Source organism: Mytilus trossulus, chromosome 7 (genome assembly GCF_036588685.1).
Source record: "Mytilus trossulus isolate FHL-02 chromosome 7, PNRI_Mtr1.1.1.hap1, whole genome shotgun sequence".
Lineage (NCBI taxonomy): Eukaryota > Metazoa > Mollusca > Bivalvia > Mytilida > Mytilidae > Mytilus > Mytilus trossulus.
Window position 1 is genome coordinate 26,141,395 of NC_086379.1, and position 21,046 is coordinate 26,162,440.

The following is a 21,046-nucleotide window of genomic DNA, read 5'->3' on the forward strand; positions in this document are numbered from 1 at the left end:
AAGAGGCAGTTTGAAATGTATTGGTCTTAGAAATCCGTTCACAGCTGCTAAACTTATTCAAATAGTAATTGGTAGTTCCTGATAATTCTGAGAAAACAATCTTCTAAGAATACTTTTTTCCACAATTTGTAAGTCTAATTTGTTTTATTTTCTTGTGATAAACATATGAAATTTTGTTGTAAGGCGTGCAGGCAAACGTTTATTAACATTTTGTTAAATAATTCCTCTTATAGTTTACAACCAATATCATCAAATATAAGAAATTTATGCATTTTCATTGTACATTAAAATTATGAATCAACTCTTATGGAATTATTCATATTTACCATCATCAAGAAGTAAAAAAAAATTAAAAATTGAAATTAAATGTATATATTTGAATATATTTCCATATATTTGAATATTCATTATAGATCATTCTTCGTTCATGTCGTTGTTAAAGTGATATACTTTTGTTTTAATAGTTGTATGATTAAAATCTATAATATCTTCAATAGTGACCATGAAATAAATCTTCGAACACCTACATTTTAACAAAAAAACTCTTTATCTCAAAAAAGTACCAAAAAGAGTCATGGCATATGGCACATATTTTTTAAGGTCATCATCTAGATTTTGATGTATTAAAAACTTAAAATTGCGGAAGAAACGCACATCACAGAAGTTTTACATCTGATAAATTGGCTTTCATCGACATGGTGAAAAAAATAATCTAATATCTCTTTTTTCCTCGTATTTTTATAACTCGCATTCACCATTATTTTGAGGGGCATGAGAGTAACTGGTTAAAGACTAAGTGAATAAGTGTAAAATCAAACAAAAATGAATGAAACAATGTCTATTTTTTTGAAATACTAAGGCTTTTCTTCCTCAGGCATAGATTACCTTAGCTGTATTTGGCAACACTTTAAGGAATTTTGGATCTCAATGCTCTTCAACTTTGTACTTTATTTGGCTTTTTTAAACTTTTTTGGATCCAAGCGTCACTGATGAGTCTTTTGTAGACGAAACTCGCGTCTGGCGTATATATAAAATTTAGTCCTGGTATATATGATAAGTGTATTTAGAAGCTTATAAAGTATTAACATTTGCTATTAGTTTTGAATTTAGAGAATAAAATTATATAATTTGAAAAATATCCTTGTTTTCCTTAGATCGTTGTTTGATTCAAGTGCAAACCTTTTAGAGGCACAGGTTGTTACTGAACCAGACAAAGACACTGATAAACAACCTTCAAACAACGACCAAACAGATAATGGAAATGTTGATACAGGAAAAGATGATTCAGGAAATAATGATTCAGGAAATAATGATTCATCAGGAAATAATGATTCAGGAAATGACGATTCAGGCAATGATGATTCAGGCAATGAGTATCCAGAAAGTGACTATATAGCCGAATATGACGACGTCGTTCAAGTACAAACTGTAGAACAAACTAAGGAACTAAAGAAAAAAGTAATAATTAGAAAAACCAAAAATTCTAGAGGTCAATTCAGGGAACAGTCATTACTTACCAGCAAGGGGGTCGGGATATGGTGCTTGAATGTTTATTCAATTTTTGTTATTCTTATACATTGATTGTCAAAAATAATACTTATGATACACTGAGGGGTATAGGGGGTCGATCAACATAGTCAGAATTATTAATTCAGCAAGTGTGAAGCAGCACATGTTTTTATTTTAGTTATTGTTGAAGGTTGAGATAATTAAATCTTAGCAACAAATAAATGCATTAAGTCAACTGAGCTTAATATATCATATAAACTATAGACAGTTTAATCTCCGGCCTGGGATCATCACATAGCTTGACTTTTCTGCTTATCATATTACACTATTGTGTGTGTTTAGTTTAGAATCTTTTAATTAGAAAATGTTTGCTTCCATTTCTTAACGAAAGAACAAAGTGGATGAAATTTTATATCAGTGATAAAACTGCGGAATGAATACAAGTAAATTTTCATAGCTATTATAGATAGTAAAGTTGACATGACTTAAGTTGAAATAAAAACCTAAAAGAAGAGCCACAACCGTAGAAAGGCTGTTAAAAGGAAATTGAAACGTTTGGTTTCAAAGTGTAAAACTGTGTCGCTCAATAGAAAATTTACCCTTTTTCACGTCATGACCTTTGTAAAGAAAAGCATTCTTTTAATACTAATAGTACTAACATTATTGATGTTAAACAATTGAATAACGTTCTTGAAGTTATACGCAGATTTATATATTAGTTCGAGAAAAATGTGTTTTAATAATACAGCAAAATGTTTAATTTTGAAAAACTTGGATAATAGGGTGAAAAAAAAGGTATTTTGGGAATTGTATGCACAGAGTGAAAACAGTATACAGGAGAATGATGGAGAGTGCTGAGGACATTACGATTGAAAAAGATTTTGAATTTGTTATAAATAAACAACAAATGTCACATATTTAAAGTAAATGAAAGGGGGAGGTCAACGTTTTCAAATTATTTCATTTCAAACAGTTGATTTCTTGCATTTTTCCACCAAGGGGGTTACATTTTATTTCAAAGTGATGGTGAATGATTGACTATTCCCTCTTTAATAATATAATCATAACAAAGCAAAAAATGTAAAGTTTACATAAGAAAATAAGAAAGACGGATCTGTTTTGCAAATGTTAAAATGCCCTTTGATGTGTGATTTCATTGATAGTTGTAAGAATTTCTTGAATGTTTTGTTTTAGGAAGAAAGAACTACGAAAATCATGCACACTCTTGATCTCATAGCAGAAACAGCACTTCAGACTCTTAACGAAGAAGAACCAAAGAACATTGAGTTCTCCTCAAAAAGTATGAATTTATTAGTTGGAATTTCAAAATTAAATACATCATCAAATGCTTCTACGAATATCCAGACATCACGTAAAATTGGCAACAAGACTGTCACCAGTTCGTTTGAACTACCAACAGAAATAAAGGAGCAACTAAAACATGTCAGCAACACTGGTTTTAAATTCCAGGTAAGATTTCAAAACCGATAGTTGCTTTGGTTTGATTTTAATGGTTGTATTATAATGTTTGTCAAAATAGGGCCAGGTTTAAACAAGCAAACCAAAAAGATGAAAGCAAACTACTCTTAGTATAAATGTGATAAGACAAAGTAAATTGGTGAAAAGTGAATTAGAAAACCATTGGTCGAGGAAAAACATCATTAAACACCAATATAATAACAACAAAATGCACTACTCAGAAAACTACAGATTGAACTTAACCATCAAAAGATGTGAATTGAGATGCCTACAAAGGGTCAGCAGTTCCACATCACTTGTGACCCCAGTCGTGTTACTCCTGTAAAATTCGTTAGTTAGTCATATTTTATGAGTCATATCCACTAATTATGACTAATATACTAACTGATTGGTAAATATATTAATAAGCCATTGATTACGTTACTTTTCTAACATTAAAATACCGGACTTGTTATCACATAGGAAAGACGTGGAGCAGGATCTACTTACCCTTCCTGAGTACCTGAGATCATCCCTAATTTTTTGTAGGGGTTCGTGTTGCTTATTCTTTACTTTTCTATGTTGTGTCATGTGTACTATTGTTTGTCTGTTTGTCATTTTCATTTTAGTCATGGGGTTGTCAGTTTATTTTCCGATTTATGAGTTTGACTCTCCCTGTGCTATATTTCGTCCCTCTTTTAAACTATACCAAGTGTGCAATTTTTGTATGCATTTAAATATACCTGAATTTACGTCACACTTTTCAAGTGTATTAATAAGTTAATCATTTATAATAATCAGATGCAGGAAAGTTGACGTGCGTTATATCTGGCATTTGATATCTGTTGATTGAAAGGTAAAATCACAAAAATACTGAACTTAGAGGAAAATCGATTCGGAAAGTCCATAATCACATGGCAAAATTAAATAACAAAACGCATCAAAAACGAATGGACAAGAACTATCATATTCCTGACTTGGTACAGGCATTATTAATTGTAGAAAATGGTGGATTAAACCTGGTTCTATAGCGCTAACCCTCATACCTTAATGATAGTCTATTCAAATTCCGTTATATTTACATAAATGCGTTAAATAAACAGACACAATAAATAAAATTGTCAAAATATGGGTACATCAGTCATCAGATAATGTCTTTTGGAAGTTTAGAAAAAAGACTAACATTGTCATAAACCAAAAAATGCGTAATATAAATGGCACCTTTGTGATCTAATGTCAAAGAATTGTATCAACTCACGATATGTTTCTACATGAGAAAATTCCTGTATCTAGAAAGAAGTTTCTTGATATTTCCATTGTTGTTGGCGCTTAACCATCGATCCAACCAGTGATGTTGGCTTATTTGCGCATTTGCATATGGTAAAATGTATACGCATCTCTAATTTGAAAATAACCTGATGAATTGATCAATCAAGATCATTGAAATTAAAATGCTGAGAAATTATAAATTTCTTGATATTTACTGGCATGATTACCTTTGTTGTAAAATATATTTAGTTGATAACCGGAGTTCTCTTTGCAATTTGAATAGTCAGTGGTATACTTTTGTTGCCTTTGATGTAAAAAAAGATGATTTATCAACCTTTGAATTATCGTTTCAAGTAATTAATCTTTAACTTTTTATTTCTTCTAACGCTGTAATGTTTATATACGACTGTCCTTTTTCAAAAGGGGGTTTGTTGGCCGTTTGTCTAAGCTACGTTTTATGTTATTTGCTTGAATCCAGACATTTTTTTTTGTATTTTGTTTTAAAGCTTTGAAGTTAGGGGTGTTCTATCGCTTACTATACAGCATGGGTTCTTTTAATGTCGATAAATGTGCAAACACATATATTTTTGATTATAAATTGATCAGCAGTTAAAATCCTACAATAGTGGCATTGATTGCTAGTACTGCTTAGCTGATGGTAATTGTAAAGGTCTTAAGGGGATATTTAAGATCAGTTGCATGATTCCGAAACCTTATTGATTTTAGTTTTAATATGTTTTTTTTACAGATGTTATTTTCAGACAGAAATCCGAGAATCTACGACAAAACATCTAGATTTATAAACACACCAATGATATCTTTAACTTTAAGGGATATTAACCAGGTTCAACTTACTGTAAAGGAATTACCAAAGCCTGTTATCATTAAAATTCCCACTGGAAGTAAGTATAAGTATTATACTTACTACTATTGTTTGACATCGTTCTATTCATTCAACTAATTTTATATAGATATTAAAGGAATGTAACAACCATATTAAATCAACCTTGTGAAATATCCCCAATAAGCGTTTTATGCTGAATTCTGTCTGGTTTTTCATTTCATATAAAAATAATGGAACAAGCTCTTTTAACCAGGAGTGTGGTATCTTTGGGAATGCAGTCATTAAGTGGACCATCTTTGAAAAGCAAGAGTTTTAATTACTGTACAATATAATATGAGTTTACGATACTGCTAGCTATTCAGAAATGCAAAGACCGCTTTAAACTTCTAATCAAAATTGATTTCTGTAATACAACTTAAATATATAGAAAATATAATACTCCCAATATTTTTTTTTTAAAACTCAAAAAAATCTTGGGGAATTAAATGCTCTTTAATTGGTTAAAGGGAGAAATTCCAAGTATCGTTTGTAGTTCTTGTTGCTAGGGAAATAATTCTATCTCTCTTCTTCAAGTTCTTGGACAAAATGATATTTAGTTTGATCTTTTTGACAGCTGGAAAGGACCATGCGAACTTGTAACTTGAAAAGAAATAATGACATATCTACTTCTCTAAATTAAAAGGTGGCATTCTCATTTTCTTTTCCTTTTAAGATATATTGTAAATAGATAATTAGATGAACGCCATTTTTCAAATTGGCAAACTACAAACATAAACCAGAAAACTAACTGTTGATACAGAGATTCGTAATTTTTTAACAAAGAAATAACACGACGGGTACCGTATACGGTGCAGGAAATGCTTACCCTTCCGGACCACCTGATTTCACCCCCGGTTTTTAGTGGAGTTCGTGTTGTTTTTTAATCATTACTTATATCTGTTGATGTAAATGTCCTTTGGTTTTGTGAGTCTTTGTTTACTCCTTGGTTTTGATTGTTATTGTCTTTGTGTGATGAGGCTGTGAGACCCACCATACCAAATATATTGTAAGATAAATGAAAAATGATGCAAAATGACACATAACTCAATGAAACGCAGTGAAATGTGGCAATAACTATATACGCAATAATATCCTAATTGAATGTTTTTAGAACACGCAAAATACAAGCATTATACTATAAATGCCACAGATAAAGATGATGTTGCTGACGAAAGTAACTTTCTTCGCTTGAAAGTCTCACAGAGGGCAAACCAATTTTATATGATGAAACTTATCACAGATGGACCACAATATAATGTGTCAATCAGAATTGCAATAGATTTCCAAAAGAAAGTTTCAATGTATGATACAATAAATGGAATGGTCTTGCTTGATTCACGTACAGCATTTCTCAAAGATCCCAAACCCACAACTGTCTCTTGGAGTGTTGGGATATTTGCCATGTATAGCGGTGGCAACGAAACCAATACAACTGCGCCAGAAATATCAGTAAACATTTCTACAACTGCTATAAACTGTCGATACTGGGATAAAACAGTTGGACAATGGCTTCCTGATGGATGTAAGGTAATTCTGCCAAAGTAAAATAATTATTAGCCTGGGTTTTGTCTATTGTTTAAACACTTCTACTGTCGGGTTGGAAGCATAACAATAAATTGAGCCCTAAAGAAATGGTAAGCCGGCGTTTCATATGTTCATGTACTTGTCAAAATTTATGAACCTCTTTAGCATGTTTAAGGGTTAGGTATTTTAGGCATAAATGATAAAGGTGTGTTGATATTTGGCAATCCGTTTTAATTTCCTCCAGTCTCGGTACAGTTTACTCTTAGCATATTCATATAACAAAAAACAATTATAAGATAAACTCACCAGATGACTATCGTATTTCTTAATAATATATTTTTTTTTTATCTTACTATCTTATAAATATACGAGCTACTTGGTTTTTTGTTAAGGTTGATATTGCTGTCCTCGCTTCACCCTGATACTATCTCTTCTAAGTGTTTTCTTAGTTATATATATGTCACTTGTTTGGCTTTATATTTTACTTTATCAGTTCTTCAATATCAATAAGTGTCACTTAAGATACACAAATAATAAAAAAAGCTGATTTACTTGTTACGCTTATGAAACTGTAAATCAAAAGTATTTTAAAGAATGAGAAATTAAAATTGCAGAATGTTATCACATTATACTTACAACTGACCTTCTAATGATAACTAGCAACCAGCTTTGCAAGAATGATATATAAATGTTTGTCGTTTTAATACAAAAGAAAGGCTAGGGATTTTATTCCGTTTTAAAAAGACGCTCTGTACCAATTAATGATATTGTGCAGATCGGAGGACAAATGACAACCAAAATGCATTTCATTTTTAGTATAGTTTATGTTAAATATATGTTCTTCAGTAAAAATACACATTTTGTTTAATATACTGGTCTTAGAGATCATCAATTCAACACTGTATTTAATTCTTTTAAATTGTTTTTATTGTTTTGAAATTGATTTTGTTATCATTCATTTGAAACATTACTTAATAAGTTGTATTCGTATACATCTATTAAAATCGCTGTTCCATAACCTGTTGATTCTTATATTTTTGGTATTGAACTCGGTCCTTTTTTTCAAATCTGTTGATGACGCCTTTACACCTTATCCATTTGCTATACACCGATTCCTTTTTTGTCTATCATAAATCATAAGTTGTTAATGTCTGTGTCATTTTGTCTTTTGTGGATAGTTGTCTCATTGGCAATCAAACCACATCTTCTTTTTTATATTTGATTTTCTTTTTTTGTGATTGTATTGTATGATTGGTAGGTTTTCTATTGCATAGTTTTTCATTTGAATCTAAGAGAAATCACCTCTCTATGTACTCCATAAATAGTAGTCATATCTGATATGATGTGTAGAAAATATAAACAAACGGTCATGGTATGCATGTTTCGTCCCAACGTTAAAGAATTATTCAGTAAGTATACAGTAAGGAATCGCATTTTGATTGTGTTTAAAAAAAAATAAAAATAGTAAAAATAATAGAATTTCAATAATCAGTTCCTGTGTTTCACAACTCAAAAAAAGGCTTTTAAACAACTTGGTAAACTTAACTCTTGAGATTGCCGATATATCAGCGCCTCCTTTCTGAAATCACTTGTTTTGAACTCGTCAAAAATATTTGCAGCTAGTCGCTTATTCTTTCTGACATCAAAATCAATAGATATGGTATGATTTCAAATAAGGCAACTTTCCACCAGGATCACAATTTTAATTCATAACAATTAGAGAGTCGAGTCTTCTTTTATATTGTCCAACTGAAACAAACGCTACCCCTGAATATGAAGTCAGTTTTTTTTAAACAAGTTCATTATTTTTTTTAATTTTTTTTTTTAAAGTTTTATTTCTTTTTTTTTCATGCTTTTAACCGTAAAATTACTTTACTGAATTATTCGGGAGGTTAACTGTAAATATTTACTTATAAGGCAGAGACAGGTACGGTATGGATATAAGTCGTGTTGTTAGTATATCAATAGGATTTCTATTAAAATTTGAATGCTTCTTTTTATGCCCCACCTACGATAATAGAGGGGCATTATGTTTTCTGGTCTGTGCGTCCGTCCATATGTCCCGCTTCAGGTTAAAAGGTAGTTTTTAATGAAATTGAAGTCCAATCAACTTGAAACTTAGTATACATGTGCCCATATGATATGATCTTTCTAATTTAAATGCCAAATTAGAGTTTTGACCCCAATTTTACGGTTCACTGAACATAGAAAATGATAGTCCAAATTTCAGGTTAAAGTTTTTGGTCAAGGCAGTTTTTGATAAATTAGAAGTCCAATCAACTTGAAACTTAATGTACATGTTCCCTTTGATAACATCATTCTAATTTTAATGCCAAATTAGAGAATTTATTCCAATTTCACGGTCAACTAAACAAAGAAAATGATAGTGCGAGTGGGGCATCCGTGTACTGTGGACACATTCTTGTTGTAAATTGATTGGAATGAAAAATCGTTGACAGAATTACGTTTTGTATGAAACGCTACATTTCAAAAATGTGCACACGGACTTCGCTTTTACAACCATTCGCATTTTCTAAATGAATCATTCAATGCTAATAATTACATTTTCCGCTATAATCATAGAAATACGATAACTATCACTTCATTGTGTATAATTTATCCAATTTTCACATAGATACAAATGTTAATGTTTTTCCGGCTTAGTCAAATAATGATAATTAGACATGGTTTAACTTTCGAAGGGTTCATCTTCCAAAAATGTTGTTTCATCATATGTTTTGTCAAAAGGACATGTGTGGAGAAATCTTAATTTTTTTTTATATCTTTGTAGGTATCACCTTTATCATCTGGTGAGAGTTTAGAGTGTGGTTGTGATCATCTAACTGATTTTGCAGGAGGGATTTTCGTTATACCTAATTTCATTGACCCGATAGCTGATATTTTGCTTTTTCTTACCTTTTTCGACAATCCAGTTATTGTTTGTACAGTGATTTTGATTTGGATGGTATATTTTGTTGGTCTTTATTGGGCGAGACAAGCAGATCGTAGGGACTCAGCAGTGGTATTTATATTATATAGTTAAGATGTAAGATTGAGCAGTTAAGAGAAACAATTTTTAATCATTTACACACCTTTGTATATTATGTATTTTCTTAATTTTAAGCAGGCTTCATCTTCATTGCGCTACAGTCGACTTTTCAAGAAATTACTAGCATTTCTACCAAGACAAGTTGTTTTTTGCCTTGACTTTAAGATATATATTGCTCCGTCAATTGTTTTATTTTACATGATTCTCTCATTATTGCTATTTGATATATTCAGGTTTCCTTATATACTTAAATATGAGTAAAAAAAAATAATACTGAACTCCGAAGGAAAATGAAAACGGAAAATCCCAAAGCAAATGGCACAGTCAAACACTTAAACAAATGGATAATAACAACTATCATATTCCTCCATTGGTATAGACATTTTTTTTACGTATAAACAGTAATGCATCAGAACAATTTTAAGATAGGAACGACAGCAGTTTACCAATGTTCAAGACGCGTGAATTGATTTAAGGCGACAATAGTTATCATAGGTACCAGGATTATAATTTAGTACGCCAGACGCGCGTTTCGTCTACATACGACTCATCAGTGACGCTCATATTGAAATATTTATAAAGCCAAACAAGTGCAAAGTTGAAGAGCATTGAGGATCAGAAATTCCAAAACGTTGTGCCAAATACGGCTAAGGTAATGTATGCCTGGGATAAGAAAATCCTCAGTTTTTCGGAAAATTCAAAGTTTTGGTAACAGGAATTTTATAAAAATGACCACATTATTGATATTCATGTTAACACTGAAATGTTGACTACTGTGCTGGTGTTAACCTCGGGGACGAAACGTCCACCAGCAGTGGCATCGACGCAGTGGTGTAAATAGTTATCATAGGTACAAATCTGGGTAACAAACACAAACTTGGGGAATCTCATGAACAAAAGGGGTAAGACCGGGTTCATTTGCAGGGTTAGCAACTCTTCCTATACATAATTCAACCATCACTTACATTGACATAATGACATAGTAAGTAAAAGGACACAATTTGTAGAATTAAAGACCAGACGTCTATTTTGGTGTCCAGAGATATAAGACCGTAAAAACATGTCGGTAGTAAGTTGAGACACCGATACATCGTATTGGTCAGCCCATTCATCATAATGACTCGTGTGGTGTAGATTTCAATTTTGTGAGAACAATACCTCTGTTGTTGAAGTCCGTATAGAGTGAAAGATACGCGAACGATACCAGAGGGACAGTCAAACTCATTAATCGAAAATACACTGACAACGTCATGGCTAAAAATGACCAAGACAAACAATAGTACACATGACACAACATAGAAAACCTAAGAATAAGCAACACGAATCCCAATAAAAAATTAGGAGCTATCTCATGTGCTCCGGAAGGGTAAGCAGATCCTCAACTTTTGAACCTCTGAACTGACTTAAAGGGAAATGTAATACAAACGAGCGTTTTCTTCTTTTTGTAGAGAGGGATTGTTACTCCTTTTCCGAGTGACCCTTCGGATCCTTTCAAGTATATCATGTGTGTTGTGACAGGATGGCGAATGAAAGCAGGAACCACATCAAATATATCATGTTACATCAAAGGCGACAAGAGACAAAGCTCGAGGCATTGTTTATCAATGTCCTCATCTGGTCAGGTTTTGTTTCAAACTGGTGCAGAAGATTGGTTTTTAATGACCTCTTCATTTGATCTCGGCGTGCTGGAAAATGTAGTCATATGGCATGACAACAGTGGCTCATCACCGTCATGGTTTGTACATACCTTTACTGTATAATCTAAGTTCGTTATTATCTGCATGTATTGTATTAGTAAATGCTTTTTTACCTTAACATTAGTTTTTCTTTGAGAACCAGAATGTAACATTTATTGTGGAGAAAGTTTATAAATCAAAATAGTTCAGGGTAACTCTCCTCACGAGTATTGCATAAGTCATTGTTTCATAAATGAAGCTCTTGTTATTCTATTATACGTTGAGTATCATGTCTGTCTAATATACTATGCCTAACCTAGATTTGAAGACTTTGAGTGAATCCAGATGGCAAGACTCTGGCAGCAATCGCTTCTTTAAGTATTGTTTTCAATACATCTTGACCTAACAATTTGGTGATATAAAGTTATACAATATTGAAGAAGTGTCTCGTCGTTATCCTTATTTTAATCTAAGGTTAAGATATCTTCCCATGGACCTACAAATTATGAATAATAGAGCAAATACGAATTACTATGTAAACCCGAATTTATGTTACACCATGTTTACATACTTAATTGTGCCTTTCAGGTTCTTGTCGAGAATAATAATAGAAGATATCCAGATGAAGAAGATATATAATTTCTACTGTGAAAATTGGCTTGGTGTGGAGAGTGAATCTACCAAATTTCGTTTGACAAACAAATCTACTGAAGAGCTAAAAACAAATTTAAGACACCAGTTTGTTTTGAAAACGGGCCAAGAGTTACGCAGAGGCCATTTATGGTTAAGCATATTATCTAAACCGCCAAACAGTGATTTTACGAGGGTCCAAAGGTTATCCTGTGCCTTATCTTTACTGTTATGTACAATGTTGACTTGTTTGATGTTTCATGGAATACCTACTGAAGACTCGGTCAAGTCCGAGGTTGTTGGTTTTCAGTTTTCAATTTCTTTGAAAGACATAGTAATTGGTATTGAAAGTAGTATATTCATGTTTCCTATTAACTTTATTATTATTGAGCTTTTTATGCGAACTAAGCCAAGAACTTCTAAAAGTGATCGCTATGCAGCAGTTCAAAGAGATGGCAGTAGTGGTAATGACAACTTGCTAGAGAATACAAAGACCGAAACTATTGCTGTTAACAGAAATATGTAAGTACAGCGTATAATTTTTTTTCTATGACCCCAATTACAAGGTGGCCGCAGCTATTGGGTTACTTGACCCTCTTACTTATGTCCGTCATTCTCTCCTCAAATCAAACGGTCGCCAAGACATTATTCGTTCTGAGAAATTGATCTTGTAGTTGGTATATTCCTATTTAATGGTGACTTTTATATCGAGTTATGGTGTGTTACACGTTATCGCTCAATGAAAATCATCAAATTTTATCATCAATTTTTGTAAATCTGATTTACATTTGGGTACATTAGTGTATGAAGATCGTATTTACGTTTCTATTCGATTTGTCTAGTTTCACAAAGAAACTAAGGTTTCTAATCGCTCTGATAAAATTGATCTAAGATGAATATTCCCTTTTTGTCCGAATAGATAATAAAATTGCTACGTTCTTATACATCCTTGGATGTTTGCCACTTTAGTTTGAAGTTCATAAATCAATTGAGAGAAAAAAAAATCCGGGTTACAACACTGCAATTGAGGAAATACATCAAATACAAGAGGAGAACTACGACACAACAGAAACATTAAAATGTAACACACACAGAAACGAACTTTAATATAACAATTACCATTTTTATAAATGATAATTCAAAAAAGCGTCGGAGGTGCCAAATTTGTGAAGGATCAATTTTATATTGAACAGTTACGATCGTTTCGTTGAAAAAATTATTCTTCAATGAAAATTTCAGACATTTCCAAGTTTTATCATGATAACACATTAAAAAATCAACGCTCAAAGACAACATTGAAAATACAGGTACTATGTAATTTTATTCAGCTTATAATGTCTATTTCTATAACATTCGATAATGTTACTCATAATGTAAATGATTACACATTTTTAAGATTAGAACCAAAGTTATAACAATGATCCAGGAGCACAGGGGCTCACCACTTGATTAAAGCCACAGTTTCATCAATGAAAAACGGAAACATGGGATCACCACTGTCTTGATAAAAACCACAGTTCTAACAAGGATACACGGACCCACGGGATCACCACTTGATTAAAACCACAGTTCAAACTAGGATACATGGACTCAGGGAATCACTACTTAATTAAAACCACAGTTCTAACAAGGATACACGGAAACAACATTAATATACGAACACATTTTTTGTAAAGATACCATATTTCTAATGTTAATTATAGTGTTTACTTGTATCGTACTTGTAGGTTGCCATGGTGGGTGATATACATAGCTTGGACAACAGTGTCGTTAACATCCCTTACTACATCCTTTTTTGTTATGCTGTATGGTTTGAAATATGGTTATTACGAGAGCTTGGAATGGCTTGTATCGTTTATCACAGCATTTGTAGATGATGTAGTAATTTTAGAACCATTGACCATTGTAATTTTTGCCGTAATTATTACTTTTATACTGAAGAGACCAGTGAGGATTGGGGATGCTCCACCACAGATTGTGCAAGGAAGTGAAGGTATCAGTAAAGTTAAAAGGTCTGAGAGATTTCTTGTAATGTAAAAAAGTGTATTTGTGGTACATCCACGTCATCATTATCATCATCATTACCAATTTTTATGTTATTTCTGTTTCATCTTTTTCAATTGATAGACTCGTACAGTATTGTTTATTTCGAATTATTACATGCTCATACATACAATATTGTATTGTAATTTATTGTTTTTCGGATCGAACTTTATAAGACTAAGCATGGATTAATTACTTGTGTCCAATCTATTTTACTTTAAGTTAATAAAATATGTTTAAACTAAACTAAAATTACTTCGCATGTAATAGATATAAGAAGATGCGGTATGAGTGCCATAAAGACAACCTTCCATCCAAGTCATAATTTGTAAAAGTAAACCATTATAGGTCAAAGTGCGGTCTCCAACACAGAGCCTTGGCTCACACCGAACAGCAAGCTATAAAGAGCCCCAAAATTACTAGTGTAAAACCATTCAAACGGGAAAACCAACGGTCTTATATATATAAAAATGAGAAACGATAATCATTTATGAACCACATCAACAAACGACAACCACTTAACATCAGGTTCCTGACTCAGGAAATGTGCAAACAAATGCAGAGTGTTCAAACGTTTTAATAGGTACCAACATTAATAGTGTAACATCACAACATAGAAAGACACACTATAAGATATCAATTGGAATAACTTTACTCAATCAAAAGATATATGAAAATAAACAAGTGCATATACACTGAAAGAATACATTTGATCTATGACACAAAATTAATAAAATAAAAGGTGACATTATAAACAATTTCAGAAAGTCAACCATATCATTGAACAGAATGCCGCCAACTAATAACTGTAAGAGATTATAAAGAAAATTGAAATACGTATCCCAGTAACAAAAAAGGAGGACATAACTTTATTCCCTCAGACTTTTACCTTGTGAACCTGTTTCAGTCTGTCCGTCTAGTACAAATCAGTTAAATATTGATTAACATGTTCTCGTCCTGAATATGTATATTAATTTGCCCAGGACGTTAAGCATTCATTCATCCATCTAGACGGATGTGATTATGTACTATTAGCAAATAAAGGCAACAGTAGTTTACTGCTGTTCAAAATTCATAAATTGGTTGAGAAAAAACCAAATCCGGGTTACTTACTAAAACTGAGGGAAACACATCAAATATAAAGAGAACTACGACACAACAGAAACACAACACTTTTAAAATGTAATACACACAGAAACGAACTATAATATAACAATAACCATTTCCCTGACTGAGTACAGGACATTTTGATAAAAAAAAAAGGGGGGTGTTGAACCTGGTTTTGTGGAATGCCAAACCTCCCGCTTTTATGGCAATGTTAAATATAACATTAAAACTACAACATTACACATGTTATATGATAGGAATACAATACAAATAAATGGGAGAACATATAGGACAGAGAAACACACGAATAATAGCTAACAAAAGGTGCCAGGTTGAAAATTTAATACACCATTTCAAGTTCACAATTTAGAGCAAACTACATATTTTTTAGAAGAATAAAAATAAAATATGAATGAAATCGTTAATGCATGCCAAATTTGCATCGACACTGATTCCGAACTTTTGCTTCAGGTAAAGTTCGATGTAATGGTCATTGCTGTATTTTGATTTTATAAGTCTATGAACGAAAATTAATTCTATTTGAAAAAGGTTCAACTACATTTCAAAATTTGAATAAAACAAATTTAATTATGCTTTTTTAGACTCTATAGACGATCAGTACACATCAAAAAGAACACAGAAACAGAACAGCATACCCGATCACGTTCCTAAAAAGTATCTTCAGCAAAGGAAACAGGAAAGTGAATTGACAGCGACACTGCAAACAAAAACCCAGGACATCGTTCTATTTCTCATATTCATTACTGTTATGTTATTGGTTGTCCACAATCATCGACCTGTCGAGCAATGTTTTCAGCAGTCACAAACTGTCAACAATATGTTCATCAAGAAGAAATTTGACTTTGTAAGTACAAGTTTAAATGGTATTACTACTACTATTCCTCTAAAAGTGGTCTATAATAATAAATATTCTTGGAATAAAGCTAAAAACATGTTTTTGACAAAAACATTCTATTTCTTGATAGTCAGAACAGTTGTTGATAGTTAATAATATTTATTTATTTTGACAATCAATGTTATCTTCACATTGCTAACAAGCGCGTATAGATATAAGAAGATTTGATTTGCGTGTCAATGAGACAACTCTCTATCCAAGACACAATTTGTTAAAGTAAACCATTGTAGGTCATGGTACAATCTTAATCACCGAGCCTTGGTTCACAACGAATAGCAAGCTATAAAAGTCCCATAATGGACTAGTATTTAACCAATTCAAACAGCAAAATCAATCTAATCTATATAAAAAAGAGAAACGAGTAACAGTTACGAACCACGTCAACAAACGACAACTACTTAACATCAGATTCCTGGCTTAGGACAGGTGCAAACAAATGCAAAGTACATTTTATGTTTTCACCATCAAATCTCTTTATGAAAGGATAAATTGCAGTTCTTTTTGAAATTAAAAAAATCTGTTTTCGTGATCTTACAATGAACGTGTTGCTTGAATCCTTTTAAGAATTTTTCTATGGTTTGTTATCAAGCTGCTGTTTTATTATTATGATGCCTTTGATTACATTATTTTACAGGTTAAAACGCACAGTGACATGTGGAACTTTATCACTAAAAGTGTAGTCACGCCATTAAACAAAACTTTACCATTTGACAAGTCAAAGAAGAATCCAGAAAATGATTTCCTACTGTTAGGAACATTGCGTCTACGCCAGATAAGAGTTGAAAAAAGTATGAAATAACAATAAAAAGGACTACCAGATTCATAAAGAATGGATTTAACTAAAAACATTATTGGACAAATGAATTTGCCTAATGAAATCAACATAAAACCAGGATACATATATAGTACTCCTTAGACAGGCAATTTGTTCATAAAAGAATCAAAAGTTACATTCGAATCATACAAATTAAAAGGCCAAAATAAGGTACGAAGTTGAAGAGCATTGATAACCCCACAGAAAGTAAAGCAGAAATGTCTTAAATGAAACTTTTAATTTATGTTTTTGGGCTATCATTGATAGGATTTTAGGGTAAACGATGCAGAATCAACGGCATTTGGTAACGAATCAACATTTAATGTGCTGTTTTTACAACTTTGCTTTTGATGAGCATACAAAATTCACATTCACGACAAAAGACATTGTATTTCATTAAAGCCCCCACAAGGGGTATGTAATTTGTATAACTTGTGAACATATCTGCCAGAAAGGTCGCTAACATCATTAAACAGGTCACGTGGATTTGTCAATGATAATTGTATGACAATAATTTGTTTAGTCGAAAATATCAAGCTTTTCGAGTCCGAACAATTTCCATACAAATATTTCAAGTTTTGCAATATAAATAAGACAGAGAATTGGTGGCTGAATAACAAATTTTCACAATTAATTTTTTTTATTTATTATTTTTTCAGGTAGCTGCGAGTTTCCCGATATTATAAAAAATGTCTACACCCTGGAATGCACTTCTCCATTAGGTTACATAAATGATGATACAGCTAGTTACAATAAATCCTGGCAGACACCGATACACACCTCACATGACGAATGGGCATACCATAGTGCCTGGGACTTGACATCTGTACCATATATAGGCACACGGGCAGTATACGGAGGCGGTGGTTATGTGGTCGAGATGAAACCAAATCCTTCTGCTGATTCGAAGATATCAGAGCTGATATCGAAGTTATGGATTGACGAAAGAACAAGAGCTTTGTTTGTTGAATTTACATTGTACAATCCAAATCTTAACTTGTACAGTTCAGTAACGATTGTGTTTGAATTTAGCAGTCCAGGTGGAATAACAACATCATTTCTAACATTTACAACACCATTGTCAGATTATTCATCAGACAAAGAAATTATAAAACTTTTATTTGAGATAATATTTTTTCTATTTACATTTTTTCTGTCTTATATTGAAGTCAAAAGGATTAGACAAATGGGTTTTAAACTGTATGTAAAAGGATTTTGGAATCAAGTTTCAATGATTGTTGTATTCCTTTGCATTATTGGCATATCAATATTTATTGAGCGGTATTTGATAATTTCACAAATCATGCATCAATACAGAGAAGGTCATGGAAAAACTTTTGTCAATTTTAATCTGGCTATTTTATGGGATAATATTTTTATATACATCATGGCTTTGTTAACAGTATTTGCTTTTTTAAAATTCGTTAAACTTTTAATGATGAACAGGAAATTACATTATTTGTATTCAATGGTTGAATATGCAAAAGTGCCTTTAAAGTATTTTGCGTTTATGTTCACAATATCATTGATTGCATTTGCAAGTTTTGGAAATCTGTTGTTAGGGACAGTAATGTCCGGTTACAAGTCATTTGGAGATAGTTTTATGACTCTGGTAGAATGTACATGTAAAATAAATAATTATAATCAATATATTGACCTTCAGCCTGTCATAGGTCCAGTATTTATACTTCTGTATATATTTGTGTTTTTCTTTTGTTTTATGAAAATGTTCACTGCTATTGTGTTAAATGCTATGAAAATATTGAAACAGAAAGGGGTAAAACATGATGAAGACACAGCAATGTTGATGAACTATGTTATTGATAATGTAAAACGAATGTTACGATGACATGTTCTGCATGTTAAAATAATTTCAAAAACGTTTGACTATATTAAGAGTAAAAAACGAATATTTTAATGATATGTTCTGCATGTGAACACACTTCAATATTATTTGATGATGTTGTTGTCAGTATGTCAGAATGTCTTTTGCATCCTAAAGTATTTGTTCAGAGTAAATAACCAATTTAAGGATGATTATTTGTTTGTATTTGCTTCTTAAGCATTTTGAACATAGGAATCAATGGTTGGTGTATATTTTATTATTAAGAAAGTATTGGAAATCAGACTTGTATTACAATTAGTATAGTCAAATGATAAAATGTGTGTGAATAATGATATCATAATAATGAAAATGGAAGATATATGTAGCAATGTTTGCTCAACAATTTCACTAAATCAGGAGGAAAATGAAAAAAAAATGCAAATGAATGTTACAACAATATATTTTAATTTAATCAATGTTCGTTTATAATGGCCGATTCTGGTTAAATTTTATTAACCAATATTAGTGGCAAGTTGCCAATTTGTTACAAGTGCTTTACATATTAGAATAAAAACTTATCAAACATACAAGGCTTATAGTTTGTACGTCACACACTGATGTAATGTTTGTAACACTGGTCTTCCAGGCAAAGTAATAGTTAGGCGCCCCCAAAGATGTATAACCCCACGGCATTCTATATATATATATATATGCATGTCCCAAGTTAGGAACCTGTTATTCAGTAGTTGTCAATTGTTGCTGTTTATCAAATTATTTGCTTTTTGTTTATAGTTTTGACAATACATCAGGCCATTTGTTTTATATTGTTATGCTGTCACTTAAAGGAACTTTTATAGCTGACTTTGTCATTAAACTCATAATTACCAGGATTAAATTTTGTATTTACACCAGACGCGCGTTTCGTCTACAAAAGACTTATCAGTGATGCTCAAATCCTAAAAAGTTTAAAATACCAAATAATGTACGAAGTTGAAGAGCATTGAGGACCAAAATTCCTAAAAGTTTTGCCAAATACAGCTAAGGTAATTTATTCCCGAGGTAGAAAAGCCTTAGTATTTCAAAAATTCAAAAGTTTGATATGGTTTTTGCTTATTGGTGAGGCAGTACGGTGATCTATAGTTGCTAACTTCTAAGTATTTGGTCTCTAGTCATCGCAGTGCCGGCGTCTGTACTTCATAGTATATTTTATATACTGACATTAGGTATGGTAAAGGAATCCTCGATACTGTGCAAAACTCATTAAAATATATACAGAATTGCAATGCAATATTCATAAACCACATTAAAGTATTGCTACAAAAAAAATTGACAGAAGACACCAAAAAGACAATCAGAAATGTACTCTCAGAGAAAAACAATGGAAAATGACAAAGGACAAAAAGATGAAAATAAAGGAAAACAGTCTGCCCAAACCTAAATAGAAGACAACTAACATGAATCTCACCAAAAATTGTGGATGAATTGCGGTCTGGTAGGAGACGATGGTCCACTTAACGCATATATAGTCCAAATAGCCTGGCTTTGTTATTCTGATGTTAAAAAAAAGCGAGAGGTTTGACATGCCGCAAACCCAGGTTCAACCCACATTTTTTTTCTGAAAATGTCCTCTACCAAGTCAGGAAACTGGCCATTGTTAAATCATAGTTCGTTTCTGTGTGTACATTTTATGTTGTTTTTCTGTTTTGTTGTAGCTCTCCTGTTATATTTGATGCGTTTCCCTCAGTTTTAGTTCGTAACCCGGATTTGTTATTTTTTCTCTATCAATTTATGAATTTCGATCATCAGCGGTATACTACTGTTGACTTCAGTTGAACCGGATTTAATTGTTATTGCGTAAGCATATTTTTGCAGTGCACATATCATTTGTCTGTTTGTAAATAGTTGATTGTGTTAAACATTTCTTTTAATTACTTTTTAAATTAGTTGTTGGAATTATACTCAATAAATCTATATACATTGATTTTATTTAAAGATTTGATATTTCAACCAAAACTGTGTACTCTATAAGTTTAATAAACGATTACTAGTAGTTTAATCCAAATCTTAATTGTGACTTCATACATTTGAGTTTCTAACCGCTAATATTTCATGAAATGATCACTCCAAAAAATCTTAAATAATTGATTGTTTTGACTGCTATTCGCCGTATCCATATCATGTTTAAGTACGTAGTTTAGTTGTTCCCTGGGACTACTGCACTTTAAGTGCAAGCGGAATTAATTCAAGTGTACTATCTTCACAGCTATTTCATGTATTTTGCTTTCATTAATAATAAGTCTATTACTTTGTTTTAGTGTCAAACCTGTGTTTTTAATGTTTTTT

The 21,046-nt window shown here is 31.9% G+C and overlaps 1 protein-coding gene across 1 annotated transcript in view; it reads left to right on the plus strand.

The window, feature by feature from the left end:
• The window catches only part of LOC134724845 (polycystin-1-like protein 2), a 57,074-nt gene extending 36,994 nt beyond the window's left edge, over positions 1–20,080 (plus strand). The window contains exons 12-22 of the mRNA XM_063588139.1: positions 1,155–1,458; positions 2,704–2,979; positions 4,985–5,138; positions 6,231–6,646; positions 9,435–9,665; positions 11,141–11,427; positions 11,957–12,520; positions 13,726–13,991; positions 15,751–16,013; positions 16,699–16,852; positions 17,538–20,080. Coding sequence (XP_063444209.1) covers positions 1,155–1,458; positions 2,704–2,979; positions 4,985–5,138; positions 6,231–6,646; positions 9,435–9,665; positions 11,141–11,427; positions 11,957–12,520; positions 13,726–13,991; positions 15,751–16,013; positions 16,699–16,852; positions 17,538–18,727 — 4,105 coding nt within the window. The 3' untranslated portion in view covers positions 18,728–20,080. The remainder of the gene's footprint in view (positions 1–1,154; positions 1,459–2,703; positions 2,980–4,984; positions 5,139–6,230; positions 6,647–9,434; positions 9,666–11,140; positions 11,428–11,956; positions 12,521–13,725; positions 13,992–15,750; positions 16,014–16,698; positions 16,853–17,537) is intronic.
• Positions 20,081–21,046: the final 966 nt, after the last annotated feature.